This window comes from Antechinus flavipes, chromosome 2 (genome assembly GCF_016432865.1).
Source record: "Antechinus flavipes isolate AdamAnt ecotype Samford, QLD, Australia chromosome 2, AdamAnt_v2, whole genome shotgun sequence".
Lineage (NCBI taxonomy): Eukaryota > Metazoa > Chordata > Mammalia > Dasyuromorphia > Dasyuridae > Antechinus > Antechinus flavipes.
Genome location: NC_067399.1, coordinates 520,810,018 through 520,831,284, shown reverse-complemented (window position 1 = coordinate 520,831,284; position 21,267 = coordinate 520,810,018). Strand labels below are relative to the sequence as shown.

At 31.6% G+C, this 21,267-nt stretch overlaps 1 protein-coding gene across 2 annotated transcripts in view; it reads left to right on the top strand.

Annotated features, from left to right (window-relative positions):
* The window catches only part of COPS2 (COP9 signalosome subunit 2), a 49,824-nt gene extending 29,005 nt beyond the window's left edge, over nucleotides 1-20,819 (top strand). The window contains exons 3-13 of one of the 2 annotated variants that reach the window (XM_051980611.1): nucleotides 1,120-1,197; nucleotides 3,961-4,086; nucleotides 5,636-5,725; nucleotides 5,833-5,910; nucleotides 8,104-8,278; nucleotides 9,185-9,363; nucleotides 9,498-9,550; nucleotides 17,562-17,659; nucleotides 18,761-18,843; nucleotides 19,323-19,381; nucleotides 20,064-20,819. In XM_051980611.1, coding sequence (XP_051836571.1) covers nucleotides 1,120-1,197; nucleotides 3,961-4,086; nucleotides 5,636-5,725; nucleotides 5,833-5,910; nucleotides 8,104-8,278; nucleotides 9,185-9,363; nucleotides 9,498-9,550; nucleotides 17,562-17,659; nucleotides 18,761-18,843; nucleotides 19,323-19,381; nucleotides 20,064-20,208 — 1,164 coding nt within the window. In that variant the 3' untranslated portion in view covers nucleotides 20,209-20,819. Of the gene's footprint in view, nucleotides 1-1,119; nucleotides 1,198-3,960; nucleotides 4,087-5,614; nucleotides 5,726-5,832; nucleotides 5,911-8,103; nucleotides 8,279-9,184; nucleotides 9,364-9,497; nucleotides 9,551-17,561; nucleotides 17,660-18,760; nucleotides 18,844-19,322; nucleotides 19,382-20,063 lie in introns of both variants that reach the window. The other variant, XM_051980610.1, reaches the window with a different exon arrangement.
* Nucleotides 20,820-21,267: the final 448 nt, after the last annotated feature.

Genomic DNA, 21,267 nt, shown 5'->3' with positions numbered 1-21,267 from the left:
TCTAAATACTTAGCAGAAATTTAATATGGACTGTCTCATTCTTTCTTAATGATGAAATTATTATAAAATAATGAAATTATTTCATATTATGAAATAGCTTCCTACTAAATCTATTTATGGTGAGTGTCCCAAAATACTGAGAATCTTTGAGCAATGTCCACATTTTCCTTTTTATAACATCAGTCACAGAAGTTTTTAGTCTTCATAGTCAATAGATTGTCCAAATCCTCATTTTATAGTTGAGGAAACTGAGGCCAACGGAGATTTAATGAGTTGCCCAAAGTCACACCAGTGTCATTAGTGAGATTTAGGAGAACAATTCCTTGACTCTTTTCAGCTATGTTTCATTCTAGTCTTTATAATTTTAATTTACCTTAGAGTAGATCATAAATATCTTAATTTAGCACTGCAAGGGACCTTAGCAATCATGTATAGGCCAAGAGTTTTTGATGGCTTTCCTGGAGTCCATGACCTTGAATGAGGGGAAGGTGGTGGTGTCTTAGGGATTATCTTTATTTTCCATTAGCTGATAACGATTAATTATTGACTGAAATTTAGCATTTCCTTCAATTATAATTTTTTTTAAGTATCCTGAGGGGGGAGTTATAGGTTTTTACCAAACTGGTGGGAGCAATTGTAATACAAAAAAAAAAAAGATTAAGAATTTGTTAATGTAAAATAACTATCTCACTTAATAGAGCAAAAAATTTAGACCTAGATTTGATTAAGGTCACAAAAACAGACTTTAGAGCCAGAATTTGTATCTGGGTTCTTTGCCCTAAACTCCAGTGCTCTTTCCAGTACAATATATTACCATCATATAGACACAGTTTTAGGTACTCCATTTGGGGAATTCATGCAAATGCTTGTTCAGAGTTATCTAATAGTGGACTAATCTTTCTTTGCTTATTCCTGAAAGAATTTTAAAGCAAATTCATTTTTGCTTTCATATTTCTAACAAATCTTTTTATATTGTTTTGGTTTATATTTGGATTGTTTATTTAAATCATCCTGAGGGAAAAAACAATGGAATTCCTATATAACTGGTTTTCATGCTCTAAATGTTGCCGTGATATAGTACTTTAAAACTGGATTGAGGAAAATGTCTTTCTATTTCAGGTTTTGGAGCTTGAAGGTGAAAAAGGAGAATGGGGATTTAAAGCACTGAAACAAATGATTAAAATAAACTTCAAGTTGGTAAGAATAGCTGTGAAGCATAATTTATTGTACAGATAGCGTTTGATTATATCTTGCCATTTCATTCAGGTTAGTGTTACAAGGCAATATGATCTACAGGACAATAATGCTTCAAGTTTACAAAGAGGTTTCCTAAAAAGTCTTGTAAGACTGAGAATTTACATGTGAAGAAACCAAGATTGAGAAACTTAACTTATTTGCCCTTAGCTTGGCTTTTAAGTATCAAAACCAGAATGAAAACCGGATCATCTGAGGCCAAGTCCAGTGCTCTTTCTATGCAGTATACTTTGAAGTTCTATATTAAAAAAGTATTTCATACTAACTGTACTTTATTGCTTAGTAGCATGATTATAGTACATCCTGTTAAATGAAATCCAGCATGACACACATGTTCACAAATTTCTGTCAATTAATGGACCATAATAGAGCCAGAAAGGTGAACTCAAGAGATCATCTAGTTCAGAAGTCACTTTATTTTACCAATGGAAAAAAAATTTATATAAACAAAATATGCATATATAACATATACAACATAGGTGCAATACATATAAGTATGTTTATATAATACATATGCATACCTATATATTCATACATATAATGTATGTGTGCATACATATATAACAAGAAAGAGAAATTAATAAATTCTATAGTTTATCTATTAACTTCATGTCATAATCTGGTAATAAGCAATTTTTTAATGCGCTTGGATTTTTTTCCTCTATATGCAGTTTTTCGAGTGGGTTTGTGCCTGTTTAGATACTTGATGCAGCTAGCATGATATTCATAACCAGAAACACCTAAAAGATCTTACCATGTATAATGGAGGTTTTTAACTTGGGCACTGGTCTGGGCTGTTGCTCCTGCTGATGGTGCTACTGCTGCTTCTTCCTCTTCTTTTAAAATATTTTGATAATTGAATTTCAGTATAATTAGTTTCCTATGTAATCTATGACTTTTATTTTTTTGCATTTAAAAGTGTTATTTTGAACTACATAGCCTTCACCCAACTTCCAAAAGGGCTATATGACACACAAAAAAGGCCAAGAATCCTTGTTCTATAGGCAATCCTCCTTCAACTCAGACTGCTCTTGATCTCTTTCACAAAAATGTAAAACACCTTTACTTGGCATTTATCTTCTTATTCTATACTTCACCTGGTTTTAATAACCGTAGTGGTTTAAAAGAGCTCTATAATCTCTCTCAAGAACTCTTTAAAGATTTTCATGTATGCATAGAAAATACTATTTTGAAAGAGAAGTCAAGTTAATATTATTAGTTAATCCTTCACTTCTAATTAAAAGGAAATTTAATGGCATTTATTTTTTAGAAAGTTGATATTGATTTGATTTGTCTATAAAGAAATTCATCATTCAAAGATCTTTAGAATGAGTAATTCCTAAATGAACTTTATATATGAGAAGGACAAAAGGCATAGTATTTGTTCATATACCTGCCCTTAGATGAGATGTGGTAGATAGAACTCAAAGCAAGTAGAGTCCTAGAAGTACAAAAGGAAAATGGGATTAGATTAAAAGAATTAACTTTAAAAGTTGTCCTGTGTTATATATTTTGAAAGATTCAGGGAAGATTTTTCCTTTGCTACAAAGATCTGCCTGCCAAAAAAAAATCTTTAGGTAAGGAAAAGAGAAAGCACAAATAATGTATAGAGGAAAGAAAAGAGTCCAATTTAGTAGAGTATAGTATATATGGAAATAAATATTTGTGACTATGTGACTCTCTGACCCAAATTGTGATTTTTCTTTAGATATTGAAGGCATTCAATTTTTTGAGGAGACATATAGGGACTGGACCTATGATGCACTGATAGAGAAATGATACAAATATAGGAATGGTATAAATATAGGAATGATATCTGAATGATATAATTTCCTAGGTAAAGAAATGCTTTACCAATACAGGTTAGCAGCATCTCTGCAATTTGTAGTCATAGAAAATTGATCAGAGCATTGAGAAGTTGTGACTTAACCAAGGTCATTCTGTCAGCATGTATTAAAGACAGACTTTGAACCCAGCCTGATATTGAGACCAGTTCACTTTCCATTATGCCATGCTGCATTTCAGATTAGTGAAATACAGTGCAAATAATTCTGGGTGGTAGAATAACTTTAAGATTACTCAACTGTTATCAGATAAGCATCAACTAGGATTAAAACTTTTTAGCGCATTGAAGCAGATATGGTCATAGTTTAGGGACTTTACAGTTGCTTCTTTTTTGTGGTTTTCATGAGGTCAGTAAGCTTGTAGGTTAAAAATTATTTTAGTGTGTAGAAGGAAAATTCATAGCTATTAATGAAGAGCTTTTTCCCTCTGTGCATTGTACAGTGCTGAAATCTCCCTGATAATTATGATACTTCAAGAAATTGGACTTCTGCAAAATACTGTGAGAGATGTTAGTTCGGAACTCTGGTTTTAAAGGTTCTTTTTGTATCATCTATGCCTGTTAACATAGTAGAAATATAAAAGTTTTAAAGAATAGAATCTAAGATTTAGAATACCAACACATTTTCACTGCTATTTTTAATGTTGGATTCTAGTTGTTTTAATTAGAATTTTGTGACCCAAACATGTTATTTCAGACTTAGTTTTATAATATTCTTAACTGATCTGGGATTTCTCTAAAATATTTATGACACTTAATTATATAATTATTCATACTCTATGTTTTAATCAGCAAAATGCATCTAATAAGATTGTCTAGAGTATTTTTTTTTTTAACAAAATCTTATGTCTTTTTCTTCACAGACAAACTATCCAGAAATGATGAATAGATATAAACAACTATTGACCTATATTCGGAGTGCAGTCACAAGGAATTATTCTGAAAAGTCTATTAACTCTATTCTTGATTATATCTCTACTTCCAAACAGGTTAGCTTCAGTTTTTTTCATCTTAGTACTCACCTACATGTGTCTTGTTTCTAGTGAATTTTGTACTTTTTTCAAAAAAGCTAAATCTAGAGTCATCACTGAACAATTATTTTCATTAATTAAATTCAACAATTTTTTTAAGCATCACTGTATATGAGGGCATCAAATAAGACAGTGCCTTTTTTTTTAAAGGAGTTAATGGTCTTATAAAGAATAGCAATAAGCAAATTAACAGCCTATTTTGTGCTAGGCACTTGTGATACAGAATCAAAAAGTGAACAGTACCGTCAAGGAGGACAGATGTGAGATAATAATTACTTATATAAAACATATAATTATATACAAAATAAATACTAGTGTGTGGTATAGATAGAAATAAATTGTTGTGGTTCTTCAGTTGTTTCAGTTGTGTCCGACTCTCCATAATCTCAATTGGGATTTTTTTGGCAAGGATACCGGAATGGTTTGCCATTTCCCTTCTTTGATTTTATAGATGAGGAACTGAGGCAGACAGGGTTAATGACTTGCCCAGGATCATTACTGTACTAGAAAGTGTCTGGGGAGACCAGATTTGAACTCGGAGAAATGAATCTCCTTTTTTTGTTTATTTGTTTTTTGTTGTGGTGGTTTTAAGCCAAAATTCTTTACATTTTATTCAGTTTACTCTTATTAATTGTGTTACAATAAATTATATACTCATTTTTGAGTAGAAAAAGTAATTAAGTTTGAAGGGAGAGTAAATGTATATTACATATTAGGTTATGGTGCTATTATTTGTAAGGCTACATACATGTATTTCATTGAAATTTCAATCCTTTCTACCTTTTTACCACCATTGAATTCTTAATATTAATGACTCAGGTCTGACCAGGCATGAAATGCAGGAGCATGTGCAATATTAGTAAAAATTTCTTTTGATATCAAAACAACTGGTTCCTTTTGAAGGTGGGATGGTAGGGAATCAATAAAATTAGTAACTTAACAGACTGTGCCTGCCCCATTGCCAGTGGTCTTACTCCTCCTTTCAATAGAGAACTCTCTGCAGCTATATATACTACCATATTATTTTCTGTGACTGAAATTTTGTTTGTATATGATGGCTATCTCATTTTTCTTTTACCCTAGCAAGTAAAATATATGTGATTGGAATAGAAGGTAAATGTTAATAGAATTAATATTAGAATTACAACTTATAGTACTTAACTTCTTAATATTTGTAGTTCAGCTATTGTAAGTGAAATAAGCTTTTTTTATGCATTGCCCTAGAGACCCAAGTATCTTTTGTGACTAATAAATGCTTTTCAAATTGCAGGCAACCCACTTTAATGAAACGAGGTCATGAAATATAATTCATTCATAAGTTGTAAGCTGAATGCACATAAATTTCATTAGTTTTTATTTTTTGTAAGCAGACTTTCAATAAGATGCGGAATACAGTATCTTTTGTGTATTAAAATTCAAACATGCACTTTTAGTTTGTTCAGATTAACTTTATTAACAGGTATAAATTTGCTGTTTACAATTATAGAATTCTGATTTTTTATGTCAGATGGATTTACTGCAGGAATTCTATGAAACAACACTGGAAGCTCTGAAAGATGCTAAGAATGATAGGCTGTGGTTTAAGACAAACACAAAGGTAACATTTAACATTAATTGTTTTGTGCATTGTATATCCTAAAGATGCAAACCTCTCATTTCAAAATTTATGAATTAAATGGTTTTAAAGACTTTGCTTTCTTACAGCTTGGAAAATTATATCTAGAACGAGAAGAATATGGAAAGCTTCAAAAAATTTTGCGCCAGTTGCATCAGTCATGCCAGGTAGCATCCATCATTTTCTCTTTCCATATTTACAAATATCTATATGTGTAAATATAAAAATTTTAGTAAGATAAGAAAAAACTTAATTTACCAGAATAAAAACAATAATTCACAGGTTAAAAAATATTTTATGGTGTTAGATTTCCTGAGAGAAGTAGAAATTTTAAAAATAAATGCTCTCATCTTAGAAATAAAGGAAAGATCAGATCTATGCCATAGTTTCTCATAGGTCACCAAAAACAGTGTGCTTAAAATTGAATTATAAATTGTTAGTTTTAATTGTCTACATAACATAATCTTATTTGATCTCACAAAAATGTAATCTCAAATGAAACTACTTTAGGTATGACTATTTGGAATTCAGTTATATAGGATTGTATAAGGTAGGAGTCATATATATCCTTATTATATCCTAGTATTCGTATCTTAATCCACTTTAATCTTGAATCTAAATTTAAGAACCTTCTAATACATAGGAGAATTTGCCATTATTTTATAATATGGCAATAAATTAGTACATAGTTATAGTAGCCAAACCTCACACAGTGAAAATATAAATTCTGAGATCTGATGATAAAACATGCCAAACATAGACATTTTATGGATTTAATTTTCTTGACTCTACCTTTGTTACAGAGTGTTCTATTTCAGCCCAAGATAAGGGGAGTCAGAGCCGAATAACATTAGTATTAAAAAGAATCAGTAAAATATTTTTTAAAAACAATTTGTAAATTAAAGTCATAAGTTTCACACTTTTTCCCTTTAATTTGTAAGTCCAGAATACAAGTTCCATCTGAGAATTGAATCTATTTCAGAATTTGAAAATTTTTCTCCATTTGTCCCTCTTAATCAACAAATATTTGCTAAGTTAGAAATTTTTATTACACACTTTAGAACCTTTTCTAAGAACTTCTAGTATTCTATTTTACTAATATCTGCATTATCTTCTATGAAGAAATGAGAAAAAAATTTATTAGGAGGAAAAAAAAAGAATGTATAGCTGTTTCCTCTAAAAAGCAAAGTTAGACAATATGGTAAGCCTACCATTTTATCATTTTCTCACTGAACAGTTTTCAAAATCGTTTCAAAAATTATTTAATTTGCTTCTCAGCTATTTAGTGTTTTTCATGGTAAATTTTAGTCTACTCTTCATCAAAAAAGGTATTTGTTCCAATTTCAAAGTGAAATAGAAACAGTAAAAAAAAAAAAAAGCCACCATAGACCTGGAGAGCTCTAAAGAATAAAGGAAGACATGTAGATATACTTAAAAGAAATGTCTTATTAAATATTTACAGGGAACAAAAGCTGCAAAAAAATAAGAAAGCACCTCTGGTGAAATTTTTGCATTTATTTCAAAATATGAGAACAAGAACAAGTCTTGTGTACATTGTAAATACCATTTTAGTATTTGCTATTGTGATTATGCTGTGGAATCATTTGGGTCATAACCTAGATATGCACATATCTTTTGCACTTCATTTATTAGACTCTCATGGTGGTTCCAAAGCTATTTTAGGTAGAGGCTAAAGATCTTAAAATATATTAGAATATTACCTAACAAGAAATTATTAACTCATGCTAATAATAAACATTGGCTTTTTAATATCTGACTCTTGATTAAATGATTCTTTTTATTGATTACTTCATGAACATTATTTTGAAAAATATTAACATATTGATAACCTCAAGATACAAATATACTACCTAGATATTTTTTCTCTACACATAGTTCTTAATCTTGGACAAGGAACTCCTTTGCAACTATAATAGAAGAGTCTCTTCTTCTTGGCAGGGGACTAGAAACTGACAATTATATAGATTCCCTTCTTTATCCATGGCCAATGACTACAGTGAGGAAGGAGGAGGAATTCACATTCTGAATTGGAATTTGCACAGCATTTTTTGCAAATGCAGTGTGTTATAAATAGAGGGTTAGGTTCTGTGTCTAGTTTACAAATTCTTATTTAATCCAGATAGTAATGGCTTAATTATGGGCTAAAAAAAAAAGGCTTTTATGGGCTAGCTTGGGAAGGCCAATTCACCTAAAACAGGTTCTGAAGGGAAATAGGTTCTGAACTTCAAATGGCAGGCTTAAAAATAAATATTTGATATAGAATGATTTTGAAGTTGAAAGCTATACCTGTGTGGTTTTTTAAATTAAGTTTGTCACACTAAAAATATTCTCTTTCCTAGACGGATGATGGAGAAGATGACCTTAAAAAGGGTACCCAATTATTGGAAATTTATGCATTAGAAATTCAAATGTATACAGCACAGAAAAATAACAAAAAACTTAAAGCATTGTATGAACAGTCACTGCACATCAAATCAGCCATCCCCCATCCACTGATCATGGGTGTCATTAGAGGTAAGTAGAAAAGAGTCTTTTGAAAGTAAAAGGAATATCACAGCTTTTAACATTATACAGAGGCAGGTAGCTGGCCTGGTAGATAGATTGCCAGACCTAGATGTTAGGAGAGATCTGAGTTTAAATTCAGCCTCATATACTTCCTAGTTTCTAAACATAGGCAAATAACTTAATCTCTGCCTCAGTTTCTTTACCTGTAAAATGAGGGCAATAATAGCACATAGTCTCCCAAGATTTTTGTGGTTTTCAAATAAGATAATTTTAAAGCACTTCAAACAATGCCTCAAAGATATTAAATGCAATAACAAACTAACATTTTTTAGTTATTTGATAGTTATGATTATAAATGGTAAATTATTTTACTGACTTTAAAATACAGCCTGTCATTATACTCTGTGTCTGTATACACACACATACACACACACACACACACACACACACACACACACACACACACACACACACACAGAAGGAAATGGCAAACCACTCCAGTATCTTTGCTAAGAAAACCTCAGATGGAGTCACAAAGAATCAGACATAACTGAAATGATCAAATGACACCATGCTATATATATATATAGTGTTAATAGTAAAATGGTTGAATTTTCAGTTTTTCATATATTCAATTTGTGGTAAAAATGAATTGACATGTAAATTCAAAGAAAACTCCTTTCTACTTAAACTGCTGGTAAATAGACAAAGATGACCAGGTTGGTGGTTTTCTCTTGTCATTTGCCTGAGGAAGAGGTCTGTTTTATTTTTTAATAAAAATGAATGCACTGAGAACAAACTATTTCAACATACTGAATTACATGACTCACAGCATGCCACTGAAATATATTTTATTTGAAACTGAGATTCTTGTGAGTAAATACTCAGCACATTCTGTTTTTCTATCCTTCATAGAATGTGGCGGTAAAATGCACTTAAGAGAAGGTGAATTTGAGAAGGCTCACACTGATTTTTTTGAAGCATTCAAGAATTATGATGAATCAGGGAGTCCCAGACGAACCACTTGCTTAAAATATTTGGTCTTAGCAAACATGCTAATGAAATCGGGAATAAATCCATTTGACTCTCAGGAGGTACGTTCATACTATAGCATCTGATGTTTCATCGCCATATTCTTATTTTCTAAATGTCTCTTAGAAAAATAAATTATTATCACTTTCTTCATAACTATATGTATGTAGTTAATATGTATTTTTATTATATTTAGGCAAAGCCGTATAAAAATGATCCAGAGATTCTAGCGATGACGAATTTAGTAAGGTAAGATTTTGCCTCTCAATTGAGGAATTTTATTTAAAACAGTGAGTTAAGAATTTAAATACAGCACTGTTAAAAATAGGATCTAAAATTTTTATGGTGGTATTTTGTGATAATCACAGTGTTGCAGTGATCTCTAATTGTTTAATCTTAAATATACCAAAATAGCAGTATTAAAATATTTGAACCTTCTTTTTCCTTTAGAAATCAAGTCATCAAAAAGTTTTATTTGTCCTCACTAGATCTCAGTTACATGTTCTTTGAGATAAATATCTGCTTTGTTAGCTTTAATGTGTATATTACTTATTGTGTGGTAAACTGTGTGCCATTGTTTAAAAGTTATTGTTGCAAAATCTATTATCACATTACCTTTCCTCATATAGGAAACTATTATAGTTAACTTATTCTCAAATCTGACCATGAATTGGTCCAAAATGACAAATTTAAATTAAAAAATTAAATATCACGAACAGTCCATATTTTTATTACTTTGTCCTCTTAATACAATTCTTTTCCATTTAATTCCTTAATTCCTTCATTTTTTTTTCTCTTTCACACAGTGATTTAAGTTGCCCCTCTATAAAGTAAAGCCCAGTGAAATGTAATCTATCTTTAACTAAGGTTGATAAAGTTTTAAATTAAAAGACTATCTAGCTATCCATATGGAGAGGAGAATCGGCATGCCTCCTACTCAGCTATTTCTTTCCTTTTTTTTTTTTTTTCTTTGTAAATTCAATTTCCCTCCTACTTAGGGGTATTTGTTTATCATTCCATTATATCTGTAACTCTGTGACAAGTTAAACAGTTAGAAATAGTTATCTAGAAGTTAAAGAAGCTGTTTTAATCTTTTTTTCCAAAAGTTCTTTATTAAAGCCCTGCATTTGAAAACTTGGCATTCTCATTATCTCTTTGTGCAGTCATTTTTCTTTCTGTTAGAAACATATGTATATGTGTGCTGACATATTATTATTAAAATTTCATGCTTTTTAGCTTTTTATTTTTCCCCCCAATGGCCTTTTCCAGCATTGGTGACTAATGAGAAGGAGAATTCTTATAAGATATAGATTAATCTTACCCTTGATTGTTATTTAATGTAGTCTGTTTTTGTAATGCAGTGAGATTAGGAATCTTAAAAATAACTGAAGATTGTTACTTTCACTATAGCAATTCAGCATAAAATAATTTGGGAGAAGACTAGGCAGAGAGAGAAAAGTTTTACTTAAATGAAAGTGACAATGATTCATTAGGCAGAAGGTACCCCAAAGGCTGACAAAGAATTCCTTCTTTCCTTTTATTTTCTAATTTCTACTTTCTCCCACCTTCACTCATAGTCTCCTAACTTTAAGTGCAGATCCATGAAGGTAAGCATCATGCCCTTGGGTAACAGAAATGAATGTTACCTATGGAGGTCAGTCAGTAGAGCTCCAAAGTTTTTAAGTAACTACATTAGTCATAAAGGGGAATCCTTAAGTTTCCCAAGGTCTGGTATCCTACCTACATTGTCTGTGGCAGTTTACTAGTATAGGAAGGGAAATGGGCAAAAATCTTTAGATTTTAAAATTTCTTTGAGGCCTTCCTATTGCATAAATCAATCAGTAATAGAAGAATCTGATAATATGAAAAAGCAAGAGATAATAAATGATTTAGTGCTTCTATGATTTCATAGATGTGAGGATTCCTTCCACTAATGTAGGTTACAATCTCTCTATATTTTATGATTTTTTTTCATATTCCCTCCACAGAGCCTTCATAAGGAATATGTTCAACTTTCTGAGAGATGTCTAGGTTTTTTATTTTCTTCTAATTGCCATTGAATTAGATTAGTCATTCATTTTTCTTTACTCTTTGCTAAATAATCAATCTATCTCCTTAAGGAAAAGAAAGCAACTTTTGAAAAAAATTTATATTTCAGAGAGGAACTTAGAATCATTAAAAACACTGGGAATTTTCCCCATATAGAATCTGTCCATCTTCTTTTTCCTATTCATTCTGTGCCAAAGTCATTGTCCTTTTACAGTGTCTATTCAAGAAATAGATATAGATGTTGTTGCTATTGTTGTTAGTTGTATCAGTCATGTCTTAACTCTCTGTGACCCTATTGGGGACTTTCTTGGCAAAGACACTGGAGTGGTCCGTCATTTTTTTCTCCAGTTCATTTTAGAAATGAGGAAACTGAGGCCAACAGGGTTAAATGACTTGCTCAAGGTCTCACAGCTAGTAAGTGTATGAAGCCAGCATATCTACCAATGAATGGGTTCAGTGGAGTTGCTATAATCTCAGTAACTGATACTTTTCATCCACTTGGCTTTTTTTCTGTTTGGATTGATAAGGTGAATTCTTGGGTGTTTGTGGCTTTAATCTAGCATTCTTTTTTTTTTTTTTTTTTTTTAAATACTAGGACTTGATGTAGTGGGAACACCATCTGCAAAAAAAAAAGAACATTTGGAGGATTTTGCCATATATAAGGAATTTCTCCTCCATTTATTCTCTTAATATTGCTAAATGCCTTCCAGTATAGAAGCAAGCATCTTTTGCAAGTGTTTATTTTATTGTTTTATGCTTGAATTGATTATCAGCACATTATTGAAAAAAAGTTGTCTCAGCTGTTTTAGCTATCAAAAAGTCTTGTATGATACTAAGTTATGCATGGGAGGCATCTTAGGAAAGGAGACTATTGTAAGTCCACATTTTGCAGTACTAAAGCAAATACATTTTTGTAATCAATAAGCATATATTTGTTGTACTTTTCAGTAAAGTTGTATGATTATACAGTCATGGTCTGCTTGATGAAAAAGTAGGTAAATAGGTCAGTAGTTATTTTTGTCTTCTTGAGTGCTAATTTTCAGTAGTAAGATAATTTGTGATATTTTCTTGTTTGTTATTGTCCCCTCTTTTAGATATTTTATGAAACAGCCCCTTAACCCCTTGCAAACTATCATTTCCAGCACTGATTTCTTCTCTTTATAGTTGATCTGGTCCAGCTATTCTTGGGAGTTTTGTTTTTTTTTTCTCTAATGCCATTTCCAATTTATCACAAAGCATTCAAAGAATAGTGTTTAAAAAGATGGGGAGCTGTGTCTGTTTCTATTGAAATCTCCCTCATAAAATCCAGCTTCTTTCTGTTGTAAAGTTGGACCCATTGTTCATATGCATTCATATTCCCGGTGTTTATAAATGCTAGCTCTTTTCTTGAAATATTCTTGAAATTTAGACTTCTGAATATTCTACAAGCTTTTGTCTTCTCTCATAGCCATATTTCCCAACAATTTTTTCATCATTATTCTTAGCTCCCCTGCATATTAAAATCGTGGAAAGCATTTTTAAAACACTTAACCTGTGCTATAATACTTGGGATCTAGACAGACACACACACACACACACACACACACACACACACACACACACACGAAATAGTCTCTACTCTCAAGGAGCTTACATTCTAATAGGGAAGACAGGAAATGCTTGTGTAAATAAATAAAGAGAATAAGTATAAATTGTTATTATTATTATTTTTTAATTATAACTTTTTATTGACAGTACATATGCATGGGTAATTTTTTACATTATCCCTTGTACTCACTTCTGTTCTGACTTTTCCCTTCCCTCCCTCCACCCTTTCCCCTAGATGGCAGGCAGTTTTATGCATGTTAAATATGTTAAAGTATATCTTTGATACAATATATGTGTGCAGGGCCGTACAGTTCTCTTGTTGCACAAGAAGAATTGGGTTCAGAAGGTAAAAAAAATCTGTGAAGAAAAACAAAAATGCAGTTTATCCACATTCATTTCCTAGTGTTCCTTTTCTGGGTGTAGCTGATTCTGTCCATCATTGATCAATTGGAATGGAATTAGATTGAGAATATAAATTATACAAATTGGTTAAAGAGAAGGCAGTTTAGATAGGGGGACACTAGATGTTGGGAGGATCAGAAAAGGCTTTATATGACAGGTGGTTCTTGAGTGGCATCTTTAATGAGTAGGTGCATTTAACAAAGTAGTGGAGTAGAAGAACAGGGAATGTGTTCCAGGTCTGATGGGTGCATTGCAAAGAAATTGAGACAGGTGATGATGGGAGTTTTTGTTAAGAGAGATATTTAGTAGGCTGAATCACAGAGGACAGGATTGGATTAATATACAATTGTGAAGGCTTTTAAAGGCTAAAACCTGGAAGTTTATGTGTTATCCTAGAGGCATAAAGGGCTATTAGAGTTGATTAAGTTATTTAGGAAAATAACATGGACAGATTTTCACTTAAAAAATTCCTTTTGAATGGCCTGAAATAGAGAAATAAAAATTCTAAGCAGGGAGACAATTAAAGGGCCATTACAGGAATCCAAGAGAGGTGATGAGAGCCTGAACTCAAGTGGGTTGACTGTGAATAGAGAGAAAAGTTTAGTTACAAGAGATGTAATAAAGATAGAAATAATAATATTTGGCAGCTGATTGAACATGTGGAGAGTCATTCAACTGCTTGTGGATCTGGTTGACTGGAAGAATAATGATGCCAATGAGCATAGAAAGGATATCTCTACTATACTTAATTTGAAATACCCATTAGGCATTTGGTAATGAAAGTCTGAAACTTGGGAAAGTTAATAGGTCTAGTTATATAGATCTGTGAATCATCAACATAGTAGTGATAATTAAATTCATGGGAGTTGATCAGGTTATGCACTGAGTCAACAAGCATTATTTAAGTCTTTTTTACTATTGATCAGCACTGTGCTACAAAAGGGAAGGAAATAGTCCCAAACTTCAAGGAGTGGATATTCTTATGGGTAAAACAATATATTAATAACTATAAATTAGAGGTATATATACAGAGTAGATGGAAGAAAATATGAAAGTGAAAGGCATTAATGGATGGAGGGACCAGGAAAGACCTGCAGAAGGTAGATTTTGAGATAAGTCTTGAATGAAGTCAGAGAATCTAAAGGTAAAGGTAAGGGAAAAAAACATATTCTGTGAATGGGGGATATCCAACCCAAATGCTTATGTGACTTTGGGCAAGTATTTAATTTCCTTAAGCCTCAGTTTTATCATCTCCAAATGAACAGGTTGGAGTAAATCATCTCTGAGATTCCTCCCAGCTCTTTAAATTTAGTCTTTTGATCTTTGCCTTCTTTCTTTTCCCTATGACATTCATTTTGAAATATTTTTTCTTAGTAATATTTATTAGGCTTTTGATTGTAGAATTTTAATTGTGAAGAAAGGGAGTTCCTTTGTATGGAAGTGGACTATGGTAGGAACCACCTAATTTAAGAGTGGAAGAGATCTTAAAAAGTTCAGCTAGCCCAGTACCATCATTTCATTTCTTAAATTCCCCCAAAGTGTAGAATACACACACACACACACACACACACACACACACACACAGCGAGAGCGACTATATTCAAAATGTACATTTCATAATTCACAAAAGAAAGATAGGATCAGAATTTAATTTTATTTAGAGACCTCAGTGATCATCTATTCCAACCACCTCCATTCTACATTTGAGGTAACTGAGTCTCAGAAGTGTTAAGTTACTTGCCTATAATGACAGGTAGCATTGAAGCTGAGATCTGAACCAAGTCTTCCAGTTCTAAAGTTCAGTATCCTTTCTGTGGCACCACACTTTTCTATTGAGATTCAAAAGTGCTAGTGCTAAGTGACTTTGCCCGTGATCCTTTATTTTTTAAGTATCAGAGGGAAGTTCTGAATCCATGACACTCCTTATCTCCAAGCTTTAACTTGCTTTCCATTATATGATACTGTCTATATTCACCATTTAATTTGTAGCATCTAGTGACATTCATGAAATGATACATAAATCTATTGTAGTTTCCCCAATAGCTAATTGATCAAAACATATAAACTAGTAGTTCTCAAAAGAAAAATTGCAAAGTATTCACAAGCACATGAAAAATTGCTCCAGATCACTAATCAGAAAAATGCATTATCAGCTGAAATCTGAGGTTTCACTTCACCACTTACAAATTGGAAGTCAAGTGTTGGAGGGCTGGTGGTAAGAAAAAGACATACTAATACATTGTTAATGGAGTTGTGAAATGGTATAACCATTTTGGACAGCCGTTTGGAATTTTGCAAATAAAATGACTTAATGTCAATAACCTTTGAACCAGAGACTCCATTACTGAGCTTAAAACCCCAAGAAAGCTTTTTATATTCCAAAATAATTATATATCAGAAATAAAGTGGTTGACTTGGGTTGGATTGGGATTTTTTGTTTTGTTTTGTTTTTTTAAGAAATAGTTATAGATTGAGCACAAATGAATACCATGTAAGCCAAGCAAGTAAAAGCTATGAGATTTGTAAACTATCAGTAAGAGTTCATTGGGCTTAAATAGGCAAATGCTTGACTTCTAGTCCAGTATTCTTTTGACTCTATTACATTACCATATGAGAAGGCCTTATTCTACATACTGTTCAAATTTCTTGAGAAAAATTTAGTGAGAACCTTTCCCATTTTAATTTAAAACCTACGTTGGCTAATTAAGTGGAGATAATGATAGACTTTGATCACATCTTTAAGTGTTTTAAGTATGAGCTTTATAGCTTTTCTTCTTCTTGGTTAGAATGAACTTATAGAACTATCAAATTTTTTAATGATGATAATTTGTTACATCCATTACAGAAACTCTATGATTTTGCAAAATATTAAAAGAAAAGCTCAGTAAGAAAACATTTCCTCATTTAAATATATATTTGTTTTTATTGCTCCCTAATTAGACCCATAATAATAGTTTCAAATGATGCATTTTGGAAAGGTAAGAAAATAATGCTTCCTAATTTTATCTTCCTAGTCAGTTGGCAGCAGACTACAGGGAAAAAATACCTGTTGAAGCACTTGAATCTGCTTTCCCTAAAATGAAGTTACATTGCGATCCAACAGATGGAAGTACAGCAGAGGTCGTGCAGAATGGCTGATGAATATGACAAATGTATAAAGCAGACAGTGGTGCCATATCCAGAAGGTTGGCTTCTTCCTTCTCAGCACCTTTAGCAAGATTCACGCAGTGCCTGGCAGAATTGATATCAGCAGTAGACAACCATACACTTCAAGAAATTGTGACTGTAAATAGGCCTTTGGCTCTCTGCAGTAAGGGACTCCATCACTGCTCTCTGCTTTGTACGTGTGTCCCATTTGGCAGCAATTTTTTTTATCATTGCTATAATAATGTTCCATCTTTCAGATCTCAATGGAACTTCATGGTTAGGAGCAAGAAAATCAGATGTTTTACTTGAAAGGTTCTGGTAGCTGATGGTTTCCTAAAAAATTAAAAATAAAATACTATACTTTCTGATTAACTATCACAGAGGATGCATCATTTATTTTAAGGAGATTAACTCCTATATCATAATAAATATGTACATATCCTCAGTTGCTTCAGTGATGACCATTATAGATAAAAATAGTCATAATTAGAAACATCAAATGTAAGAATTGTGCTAAATAATAAGTCATAGTTAGCTTCTAATTGTAGCTAAATAAATCGAAGTCTTCAAAGATGATTTCAGTAGCTTACAGCTGGCAAAAAGGAAAGAACGTTTATTGTCCTTTCTGGCGGTAGAATCAAAGTGTTAAGGAAAAAAATTATTTTAGGTAGAGATGGTCTAGGAAGAAGAAAAGTGTGACAAAGAATATGTTTAACTTAGAGAATGTTCAACCCTTTTATGCCATAGAGCGCAACACCTTCATTTTATAGATAATGAAACTGAGGCTCAGGGATTTTAAGTCATTTATCTTCTGTCATGCAGCTATTTATCTGGAAAATAGAAGTAAAAACTCAGCCCTCCAGTCTCCAATTTCAGTGTTGCTATTTTTTTCCCATTATACTATGATTATTGTTTCCCTCCCCCCCCCCCCCCCATATAAGTTAGAGAGTCCAGTGACATATATTATTAGCACATTATAATTGACAGGCAAGCTCTATGGATTTTCTGTCTTTGTGTGTATTATATTTAATTTGATAAGTTTAGAATTCAGCCTTTTTCCTCCCTTTTCTTTTAGTGCCTATCAGAATAATGACATCACTGAATTTGAGAAGATTCTGAAAACAAATCACAGCAACATCATGGACGATCCCTTCATAAGGGAGCACATTGAAGGTACATTCTCTCTGAAAACTGATAAATTATACCTGCATTTTCTTTGGTACTCTAGAGTCATTATTTTGAAATTTCTAAAATGTAGAGTGGGATATATGTTTCTTGAGATTATATATAGCATGTAGTTATTTTTCTTGTGTTTATTACCACATGAAATAGAGCATGACATTCCTTTACATAGTTGTTTTATCAGCCTAAGGATAATTACCTTCATCTATTGGTATCTTAATTCCTTTAAGATATATTTGATGCTTATATTTCCAACTGATCATTGCATTGAAGCTAATTTTTAGGATGTACTTTAAAATGGAATTAAAACAATACAAATTGACCTAAGGTATGCTTAGATAAATATGTTGTAACTCATAAGTTAATATACCAATGAGGGAATTAAATTTCTGATATTTCTGTCATTACACCAGTGTGTTTTGGTAATTTCTGCTAGTACATGGATATAGGGCTTTTCACTGTTAAGGATAAAGCTTTGGTTTTTGCCCCTCAATAGGATCTTCTCATAAGGGTGCCTGTCTATAGTCCACCTCCACTAAGAAAGCTCAAAGTTGGTTCCATAGTGGATAATTGTCTGTTTTTCATCTTTCTTTCTAATTCTAATCAATCAGGGAACATTTATCAAGTTCTAATTGTGGACTCAGAACAGTATTAAGGACTAGATGGTACAAAAACCATAAAAGATCATCTCTTTCCTCAAGAAATTTATAAATCTGTTTTGATTTTTTAAATTATATAGAGCATAGATAGAAAGAGAAAAAATAAATGAAAATTTGAGGGATTTGTGGAAAACATTAGTAGAACACAAACGGCATATATCAGCAAGGATTTCTTAAAGGAATACAATTTTCCACATCTGTAAAATTTGTATCTATTGTATCAAAATATTTTTACAAAAAAATTTAACATGGGCTTTGTTTTCAGACTAAAGAAATCTTTTTTTTGAAAATGTTGAAAAAATAGTTTATTTTCATGAAACAAAAGTGTACATTGTTTTTGTATGAAGATGTTTACGATCTGTCCTTTTCTTATTGTACTTAATATTGATTTTGTTTTGTGGTTTTTTTTTTTAACTTTTGTCTTTTCTTCCAGAGCTTTTGAGAAACATCAGAACACAAGTGCTTATAAAATTAATTAAGCCTTACACAAGAATACATATTCCTTTTATTTCTAAGGTACTTACCACTAATAGGATCTATCACTTATTAATAACTTATAATTTTGAATATAGCATATATACTTTCAGTTTGAAAGACGAATCTATATTCATTAATCATTATAGTTATAACATCTTATTATGAATTTATACCTAATTTAATTATACTATGAAATGATACTGAAATGTTTCCTTGGCATAAACTTATTAATATGCTAGAAAAAATGGGTTTCTTGACAGGTGTGTTACTGATGAAATAATTACCTCAAACAGTAAACTATTGGGGATGTAAAAATAAAAATGAATTCAGTTTTACAATGGACAGATTTTGTCAGGCTTGTGTTTAAAAAAATGTTTTTGGGGTCACATTGAAAAACGCAGATATTTCTGAATGCAGTGTTAAGTTCTAGTAAATGAATCAAAACTATATCATAATTTGCATGAAATTTAAAGCCAGTGAAATTAATCAGTGGAAATATAATGAGTCTTCTGTCTTAGGAATTAAACATAGATGTAGCTGATGTGGAGAGCTTGCTGGTACAGTGCATATTGGATAAGTAAGTACTTTCTCGTTTCTGTACTTTTTATTGCAAAATATAAAATTTTCAATGATTAAGATAGTTGTAAAAAAATTCTTTTAAAAGATTTGCTACAAGTGTATGCTTTTCTTCTGATAAAATGTATGGGCTTTTTGTGTACATTTGTTTGTTTTATTAAGATCAAGTTAGATTAGAGAAGCAACTTATAACAGGTAAATTTTTTTTAGCATTTGAACTCTGAAAAAATAGTAAACTATATCTTTGGGAAGATTTCTTATCTATATATATATTGCATATACATTATATATATAATATAGCTCATACTATAGTTTGAGAATGATTTGAATCTTCAGACTGTCACATACAAGACATGTGCATCATCAAAAGATGATTAAATTATAGTGTGCAGCCACCACCAACCTAGTACATTATTTCTATGTATTACAGTACATTTGATTTTATTAAGTAGTTATTTCTAAGCATGTTGATAATCATGTCTCTCATAATACTTATTTTCTCATACTTGGAATAATATGAGAAAATGTGACAGCATAGGAACTCAACACTGTTGAATATTGTCATTTTATACAGACAGCTTTTTTTCTTTTGTGTTCCTTGGTAATTCTTTTTTCTGAAACAATATTCCAGACATGTGCATAGTGGGTATTTTGTAGACAAATTGTCTTTTATTTATTTCTAGCACTATTCATGGCCGAATTGATCAAGTCAACCAGCTCCTTGAACTGGATCATCAGAAGAGGGGTGGTGCCCGATATACTGCACTAGATAAATGGACCAACCAGCTAAATTCTCTCAACCAAGCTGTAGTCAGTAAACTGGCTTAACAGAGAACAAGCTTTTACAAGACATACTTAAGGCAACAGTGCAGTGATGTAAACCTTAAAAGAACTGGGAATGGCAAAACTACTGTCGGTTGATGTGCCCTGAAAATTATTGGAGTTATGGCAGAAGTGCTTTTTTGATCAGCTGGTTTGTGTTTTGCTGCTGCATTTATCCCAAGAAAAACAGCTTTAATCTCCAGAAGAAAACCAAAATGCCATGGGATTTATGCTGTATTGACATCTTGCCCTAAACATACAACATCATAGTAATTTGTCATGGGCAACTAATGACCAGAGAGAAGATTTTTGTCATGATTTTAAATACACTGACACGTTACTGTTGGTTAAATTTAAACATGTTTTACCTGCAGAAATTCTCTCACAGAAATAACCTGCAATAACTTGAAATGCATACCCTTTTGAACACTTCCTTTTCTCATGTATAAATTAAAATGTTTGCTGCATTTTGCAAAATGTCAATTCTCCAAAAAATGTGTCCGTATATTTCTGTACCTGCAGTGTAGTAAAGGTTTAGATGAAACCCCATAATGATAGTGGCATACTGTCACTTAGGTTTCAAGCAGCAAAATAAACAGTGCAGCTCAGAAATTGTACAGTTTGGTTCTTGATGTGTTTTTTATATTTTAGTTTTGTTTTGTTTGTTTTCATATCTTAGAGATTTAAAATTATTTTATCTCCAATGATAAGCTATTTGGGGATAAGTGAATTGATTTGATACTTTTGAGGTTTGGGTTTTTTTTGTTTGTTTGTTTTATTTTTTACTTTTGATGTAAAAGTCTCTTAATATGAAAGAGAAACAAAACTAGGTATTTAATCGTCACAAGTTGGGTAGTGCCAACTTGGTAGAATAAAATTTGGAGAAGAAAATTACCAAAAATAATGGGCAGAATGTTACTTATTGTCTCTTGAATTTCAAAAACTGCTAAAAGGCTTTAAATTCTGTAGTGAATTCTATATATTGCAGTGGGGTAGAATAAAAACTATAACTATAAAAAGTGATTTTTTTTTAAAAAATCATAATTATACCAGAACTTTATAATT